General features: G+C 49.8%; 1 protein-coding gene across 1 annotated transcript; it reads right to left on the bottom strand.

The window, feature by feature from the left end:
- Positions 1 to 44: 44 nt before the first annotated feature.
- SLC35C1 (solute carrier family 35 member C1) lies at positions 45 to 4,045 on the bottom strand. The gene is made up of 2 exons (XM_082001086.1): positions 3,201 to 4,045; positions 45 to 1,422 (listed from the first exon to the last, which is right to left on the bottom strand). The coding sequence occupies exons 1-2, from the start codon at positions 3,742 to 3,744 to the stop codon at positions 863 to 865; spliced, it is 1,104 nt and encodes a 367-aa protein (XP_081857212.1). The 5' UTR covers positions 3,745 to 4,045; the 3' UTR covers positions 45 to 862.
- Positions 4,046 to 8,482: the final 4,437 nt, after the last annotated feature.

Below are 8,482 nucleotides of genomic sequence, written 5' to 3'. Positions count from 1 at the left end.
AGGGGACAAGTGTTGCAAATCCCATGAACTGGTATCTCCACCCTCCAGAAACAAGTGCTTCAGAGTAACTTTTCCCCTTCTGCCTGTCGCCAGAGAGGCAGAGACCAAGCTCGCTCCTCTCCGAGAAAGGGCACTTGAGAGAGCATGCTCTCCCTTGCGGGCCACAACACAGAGGGAATGAGAAGTTTAATTCCTGCTTCTTAGCATGGTTTTTCCTCAACTAAGAAACCAGGTGGAGAGAAACACAGAAGAGACCTCAGCAGGATGTGATCCTGACTCTTTGGAAAGGAGATTTGGAGGCACTGCTGCTGCTTAGACTTGTACAGAACCAGAATGGAGGGGATTTCCCATCCTTTGCATTGAATGGGGCAACAGGAAGAACGGCTGTTGCCAACCTTTTCACAGCAGAAGCCTGCTGGAGTCTATCCCCAACAGTCTGGCTACCTGCCTCTTCCTTACATGGAGGTTCAGGATTTTATAACTTCAGACTGTGTTCATTCAGTTAACTCTAGATCCCCAACTACACAAAGCTCCCATCCCCATCTTTGTCCGCTATGAGCCCATGCCCCCAGAGATGCAAACTGCCCAGATTAGGTCAATAGCAACATCCATTTTAAAAAACAATCACAAAAAAAAAAAAAAAGATTGTTCTCTACAACACATGTTCTCCCCAGCTCTGATACAGGGTGAGATCCCGTGGATAAAACATGATCCAGTCAGGTCTTTGGCTCTGGTTCCTGACACAGTTCCCCACACACTTTGCTGGTGAATTTTTTCCTGCTCCTTGCTCTTCTTCTCTGCAGGAGGAAAGGAGCACTGAAGGTTAACCGCCTGGGCACAGAAACAGAGGTGCAGGAGCTGCCTATACACCAGTCTCATTTCTTTCGCTGCTTTTGACATTAGGATCCTCTTGCACCTTTCTCATCTCCAGCCCTTTCACCCATGTGTAGGCAAAGGAGCCCCCCAGAACCATCAAGTTACTCGTCCACCACAAGAAGCTCTTTGTCTCCTCAAAATAGATAACAGCCAGCACTGTTTGGGCACAGGCCTTGGCTGTCCCAGACACATTGTGGGTGAGTGGGCTAGTGAACTTAATCTGAAGCCCAGTCACATACCCAATGGCAAAGCCAAACACTCCCCCCAGGGTCATCATGCCCCAAAAACTGGGGTTCCCCAGCTTGTCAAAGTGGTAGAGGGTACGGAATTCACCCAGCAGCATCATGAGGGGGAAGAACAGGACACAAGCATTGACGTTGTTGTAGAATGTCAGGCGCCAGATGCTACCATCCACCACAGGCAGCACCTTCTTTGTGTAGATGGCATTGAGTGAGACACACAGGCTTGCCAAGATTCCAAAGAATATACCTGTCCATGACAGAGTGCCCTCTGCTCCTTCCTGGTCAACACCCAGCCAGAAGCCACCTGCAACCAAACAAATCAAGCATGATCTGAACAACTGCTGAAGGACTCAAAACATACAGTCAGCAATTCATCATCTACCTTACACTGAACCACCACAAACACAAGCAGAGACAGGCTTAAGGGCTTCCCCTTTCTATTAAGTGAACCCACAAAGCGTCATGACTACTGTCCTGGGAAGATTTATTTTGGGAGTACCGGTAATTTACTGTGCTATCATTCAATCTCAGAGGACTGATTCCCACACTGAGCAGGCAGTATGAGTTTAGAAACTATTATTCCTAAGTTAAAGCTACTCTTTGTGTATAGGTCATTTTCAGGAGATCGTATGATTTTTTTTTTTTAATTGCAAAGGTACCAAAATGACACACAGGTAGCAAGAAATATTCCTCAAGGTTTTTTTTTTTTAAAAAAAAAAAAGAAAGCCTCACAGGCTTTGCTGCACTGTTAACAGAAAGGAAAAGATAGGTCAGAAAAGGAGATGGAAAGACAGTAAACACATGGATGTAATATTAAGAAGGTTGATCAAAAGAAGATCACAAGGCAGAAACTGAGTGCAGTATCTTCAACACGTTTAAACTTCTTTGATGGGTAATGGGTAATGGACTCTTTAACCACCTCCAAAACAGGAGCTACAGGCTTTGCATCTCCAGGGCAGAGAGGGAGACCTCTCCCCATCCAGCTCATAAGCAAAACATAAAAGGGGAGATGAGCTACAGAAGGAGCACTGCACTGCCTCTCCATTAGCTGCTTCATGTTGGAGGCCATCTGGGAGGTTGCCTGCAAAGCAGCTAACATGCTTTAAACTAAGCCCAAATACAAACGGGTTCAATGCACAGACAGGGAGGGCCACAGCGGATGCTCAGCTATGCTGCTATAGGCATATGGGCAATGGTCTCACAGCAAAAGGAGACAGAGCCAGGGAGACAGAGTCTTAGAGAAACCCTGTATGGCTGAGCAGACGCCATAGTCCTGGGCAACACCCAAACACAAGACTAGCTGAAGGCATTTGCTTGCATCACTTGGGTGGAAAAAACAGTAGTTTCTGTTCCTGTTCACCTCTTCTGTGTAGAGGAGATTCTCATCTCATTTTCATCTGAATCCATCTGCTTGTCTGAGCACCAAAGTGAACACATGTCCACCTGGAACCGGATTGAAGTCAACATTTCACCATACTTGGCATCTAAATGACCCTCCAGTGGAAGGAGGCTTTTGGCATTACTGTAAGCAATTCCCGTTAAGCCAGTCAATGCCCTGCCCTACATCCTAACCACACAACCAGATCTTCTGGTGGTGTTTTATGCTTGACTTGATCAAGCTAACCCTTCAGCACATGCATTCAGCCTGTCTGAATGGGCTGGTTCCATTGTATGGTCCCAATGGTGCTGACATAAAAACTATTATTGTTACCAAAGTTAATAATCAACAAGCACTTGAGATCAGCCACCTGCTGTTTTATGGCCTTTGTGGAGAGGAAAAAAAAAAAGGTAAGGCAAGTTAAAATTCATTAGACAGTAGATAGGTTTTAGGGCTCAAAGGAAAAAGGAAGCCATGGTCAAGTAAGAGTAATTTCCTTTCTTAATGAGCTACCTACATGCTCCAGACATGCAAAACAGGTTGCCAGAAGCAGAGCAAGGCACGAGCCCTGAGCTACCCCACCTCACCGGGGAGCCACCGTTCAGGCAGGGATGGCTTCCCAAGGGAAGACACCCCACCTCCGTGTCTCCGAGCTCAGGGGAGCGTCCATGGGGTAGGTGCAGGCCCCTCCCGCTCCCCCTCACCTATGATGACTCCGCAGGCCATGAGGGCGTACAGGGAGGTGGTCTGCTTGAGGAGCAGGTAGGAGAGCAGCACATTGAAGACGGTGGTGAGGGAGCGCCCCACGTTGTAGAAGGCCACGCCGACATGCTTGAGGCAGAGGTTGTTGGAGGTGACCATGCCAATGAAGACAGCAGAGAGGGGCAGGACGCTGCGGGACACCTTGGGGTCGAGGCGGAGGGCGGGCAGGCTGGGGCAGGGGGGCCCACAGGCCGCCCCCAGGCTGAGGCCCAGGCAGAGGGCGGCCGTCAGGGCGCACTGGAAGAAGGTGACGAAGAGGGGGGCATCGAGGCGCAGCGAGGGGCTGTCCAGCAGGTACTTGTTGAGGAAGACCATGGCGATGGAGGTGAACCAGTAGAGGCAGACCACCACGGCGATGCGCAGGGCCCGCAGCAGGAAGGGCACTCGCCGGCCACCACCGTCCTCCGCCGCCAGCAGCGGGTCGGCGGCTCCGCCACCCAGCGCCATCCGCAAGATCCCCGTCCGCGTCAGCTGCGCCCTGGTCATGGCGGGCGCGGGCCGTCAGACGGCGGCCGTCAGCCCCCGCCCGGCCCCGGGCCGCCCCGGCCTCCCTCCTCCCGCTGCCAGCCCCGCTCACCCGCTCACCCGCCGCCGCCGGCCCCGCGCTTCCCAGAGCGCCGCGGCCCCGCCCGCCGCCCTTTATTCACGCCCCGCGGGCGCCGCGCGGCGCCTCCCCGGCCTCCCGGCCGCGTCGCCATGTCGGGGGAGGGCCCTGCCCCGCCCCGCCGCGCCGGGCCAGGCCGCGGCCGGCGGGGTGCGCGGCGGTGTCAGCTGCCGGGGGCAGCGAGGGCCGTTAACAAGCGGGGCGATTTGGCGAGTAACAATCAGCTGAGCACGATTCCCCGTGCGCCGCCGTGCACGGGCAGGGGCCGTTGGGGAAGTGCTGCGCCATAGCAGGAGTTCGTGGTAGTTAACAGCAGCCAGGCGAGGTGACCGGCACCGTGTTTGTCCGGGGGGCACTGGGCAGCGGGCGGCAGGGCCGGGGCTTGAAGGAGGTAGCTGGTAGCGTCCCCTGTGTCGGGAGCAGCACCCGCCCTGCTAGCTCGTATCGGTGTCCTTTACGTGCTGGTTGGAGCACATGGGATCTGTCTCTTGTGCATTCAATGATTTAATAACGCGGATTTTGCCCACAGCCTGCCACAAAGTACAGGTCTGTGCTCTGCTGGCTAAGCCTTGTTTACAGAAATAACGTTTGAGTTTTTGTGGAGGTAAATAAAACCTTCCCGATACGACCTGAATGAAGTAGGCATCGGCAAACAGCTCGTACAGACAGTACAGGGAAGTGTGGGCTGCCTTATTCCTCTTCCTGCAGCCTTAATTTTGAAATCTGATCAGGAGAATGTCACCGCCAATGCCATTAACTACACTGACGTGCAGCCTGTGCTGAACTCTGCACCGCCCTGCTACATGGCAAGCAATACAGGAACTAACTACTTTCAAGGTAGTGTATCGGTGCAAGCTGCGCACACACACTTCCCTGCTAAAGTGGTTATCCCATAGTCCCAAATCATCATTCCAGGTATAAAAGACCCATCTGCCCACACCCACATGCCAAAATGTCCCATCTTCTCTTAACAGTGCTTTATAACAAAGGAGCCTTTTCAATACCAAACTCTCTAGCGTGTTGTGAATTCAAACTGATGGACAGGACAAAATAAATTAAACTTAATACCAGATTCCATGTGGCAGGGAAGGCAGCGGTGAGCTCAGCGTCAAACATTGGTCAGTACGATCCCCCACTTCTTATTTCAGCTGAGACTGCTGCAAAATGTCTGGGCTGCAATGCCTTGGGGCCCAGCAATTCGCAGAGAGCACAATTAATAGGATTTTGGAGGCAGTGTTAATTGCCCTTGTAGCAGCTATGCTCTTGCAGTTGTGCAAGACAGAAGCGTGGCAGGAGTTGTGGGGAGAGAAAAGGTGTATGTCATTAGACCAATTGATATGGCTAGGAAACATTTCAGGCATAATGTGCTTTTCTCAAATCTCTGAAATCGCACTTGATTCCCACCCCCCCCCCCCCCCAGCTGCATTAGTTGGCTTAGTAAAAGATGTTGTCTTTCCTCATAGCCCTTTCCTCGTAAACAGCATCACGTTCCCTCTGGACAGAGGAAGTTGGTGCCTGGGTGTTTGCTCTGGACTGCCCAAGTACCCCACAGGGTGACGGAGAGCTCTGGGTATGTGCCGAGTTCCAGCTCTCACCCTGGCACCTTGAGATGGGCTATCAGGTGCCTTTCCAGCCTGGTAGGGCCCTTGCAACCCCAAGCGAGTTTTGCCTCCTCACCGACCTCCCTGCTCTGCCTACCTGTGCCAGTAGCACCAGCTGGTGCTTGGTGCTTGGTTGGCTCTAGAGGTTCCAGTGGCCTGGGGCTTCAGCATCACACATTTGTCTTGAATTTCAAGGAAATGACTGCAAGTATGACAGTGCCTCTGGCAGAATCAGAGCCAGATACAGATTTTTTTTTCCCCCCTCTGCCACTTGCTATTGTTGTTCAAAATGTCTTCTCTAAACTAAACAAAGAAATTAGAGATGGAAAAAAACCCAACCCTCAGTCCCTTCTGGTCCTTTCATTCAGCACATAGCAGATTGCTTTGTCCTGCACAAGTTTGAAATATCCCAATCAATAAAATGTTCATTGCTTCTCCTGGGGGATTATTCTGCAGTCTTATCATGCATGTATGGCACGTCTGCATGGGAGAATTGACCAGAATCGCGCTCTCAGCTCTGCCAATGTAACTCCCCAGTGTTGACAGTGTATTCCAAAATAAAAGTGATTTATTCTCAAATAATCAGGTAGTTCTGTGATAGCTGTGCTGGTCAATCTCCCTAGGCAGAGCTTGTCTACAGCATGGCAATGGTTTTGACAAGTGCTTTGAATAAAGGCTTCTCTAGGTGCAAAAACTGACTGGCAGAGTTACTCTGCCATAGCTGTGCCTGCCTGCCTCACAGGGATGCTCTGCTTTGGAGGGAAGGTGATTTAAAGTTGTAGGTGATGTAGAAATTTTAGAGTAAACATGGTAATGAACAGGTTATAATGCTAATTGGAGCTGTTGTGACAATGTAGCCTGGCCTCCTGCACAGCACCAGCCTTAGGCTTCCCTGAATTAATTCCTGCTTGAATTAAAGCGGATCTTTTAGGAAAAAAAAATCAATCTTGATTAAAAATACTTCCAGGGATACTGAATTCAACAGGACACTAGCAATATTAGTCCGATGGCTGGTTATTTCCCACTAAATAATGTACACTCTTTTTTATGCTTGGAGTTGCCCAGTTCAAGATTTCAGCCTCTGGATCTTGTTATAGCTTTGCTGATTTTTTTACAATCAAGTGCTTACTGGCAGGTGAAGTTACCTTTTGACCTAGTTTTTTGAGAAGATAAATACATTTAACTTCCTTACAGAACATGTTTATCATGCTATAGCAGCAGCAATTCCCTTCCTTATGCAGACGAGATCTAGATATTTTCGTGCCCTGCTGCCTGGTTGTATATTAACACGATAGCACATATCGTGAAGAGCCAGCGCGGGATTATTTCTGGTTTAGGAGAGTGCTGCTTCATGTTCCCCAAGTGCTTTCAAAATAAACAATTATCACTAGTGGAGGTCTGAGGCTGGAAAATAAGCAGCTTTGATGCGTTCCTCATGTTGGGAAATCTGGCTGCCTCGGTAGCATCCTTGTTCCCGTGTCCTGTGAGGTGCCTGCGCTGCTGCTGGCAGCTGGCAAGGCTGCCTGCCGGCATGCACACACACACGCATGCACTCCTGCATCTTATTTAATCCTTTCCTATGTGAACAGAAAACCTTTTAAAATATGACAGGCAGTGCTCCTCTGAGGGGGGAGCTCTCCCCTTCCCACTTAAATTATGTGACCTACTTGAAAGCAAGCAAATCAGCTGATAACCAACAGCCTGGCTGATAAAATAGCAATAGGCTTTGGGGTGTAGGTCAAACTCAGTGGTGAGACAGCATAAATTGTATTTTCTGGCCACACAAGACACCTGGACGTACCGACCAGCATGTTAGTGTGGCAATAGGCCCTTTGTAAGTCATGTAGGATAGCAAATGATGCAGCAGAAAACACCACCAGTTTGAGTGGTCTTCTTCACCCTTTGGGGTCAGAAATAGTGCTCATTCCACTATCTGGAATGCGAAATGGGAAGAAACTAGCTCAGCAGTGAGGTCATGCCAGTGTATTTTAGGATTTATTGTTCCTTGTTTGTATGGGGCCCTGATTTTCCATTAATACAAACATCCCTGACGCAGATGTTTATAAAGCATGGGACTAACAAGCCAAGACATCAGTCTATCTTTATATATGTATACATGTATAGGTACTTACATATATACAAACATACATGTAAGTATATATGTATCTGTACATATGCCTGTGTGTGTATATGCTCAGCCTACATACAGTCAGTGTGACCCCACAACAGTGCCCAAGGAGGGACCAACAACCCAGGAGGGTTTACCTGTGATGGAGTATTACTTTACTGAACCTACTGGTGATTCCTCTGGTTTGCTGTGTACCTCAGCAAAATGAGCTTGAGCCTTCAAGGTTTCAAGCTTGAACTGCAGATATTGCTTGGTAACATCAAGTCTCAGCTGTCACACCATTTTTTCGTATTTGCTGATAATTAATATAGAAGAAGGAAGCCAATGCAAAATCCAAGCCTGATTTATCAGATCAGAATGGCCGGATCAGTTCTCTCTCCGCTAGATGGTAAACATGAATCAGGATGAGAGAATACAGAAACCTCTTAGTATCGTCCTCAGACATCACCCGTTTCTAGCACTGGCGTTTCCCATTATGATACCGTGTCTTTCCAGACTCTGCCTGGTTCGTAGGAGGAATGGGCCATGACAGGGTAGTGCTGCTGTAGCTCTCCGTCATGCAGGATAATATATGTCTCTGCAGTCACACCGTGGAAAAACATAGAGCACCTGTGGAGTCCAGTGCAGAGGTGGCCTGGTGTCACTGCAAAATGGGAACAGGTTTGGTCCAGGTGGATTTATTATAGCTGTGGTTCTGTGCCAGCCTTGTTGGCCCAGGCAGCTGCTGCAAAGATGCTTTGGTGCCTGCTCCGCACTGTCCTTTGGCAGCTCGGTGGCACCAGCTGGAGGGCACTTGGATCCAGCTGCACCCAGCTCAGACACCTTCCTGGACCCCAGAACATGGGGGACTCATGCAGAGTCTGCTGGAGCTCAGCCCAGAAGGGGCTGACT

Source organism: Phaethon aethereus, assembly GCF_964289735.1.
Source record: "Phaethon aethereus genome assembly, chromosome: 5".
In the NCBI taxonomy this organism is placed as follows: Eukaryota; Metazoa; Chordata; class Aves; order Phaethontiformes; family Phaethontidae; genus Phaethon; species Phaethon aethereus.
Note: the sequence above shows the minus strand (reverse complement) of the source record. Positions and strands in the feature narration are given on the sequence as shown.

Coding starts and splice junctions, on each gene's coding strand:
- SLC35C1 (XM_082001086.1), bottom strand. CDS start 3,744: ATGACCAGGGCGCAGCTGACGCGGACGGGGATCTTGCGGATGGCGCTG. Junction 1,423..3,200: donor GGCCTGCGGAGTCATCATAG/GTGAGGGGGAGC, acceptor GTTTGGTTGCAG/GTGGCTTCTGGCTGGGTGTT.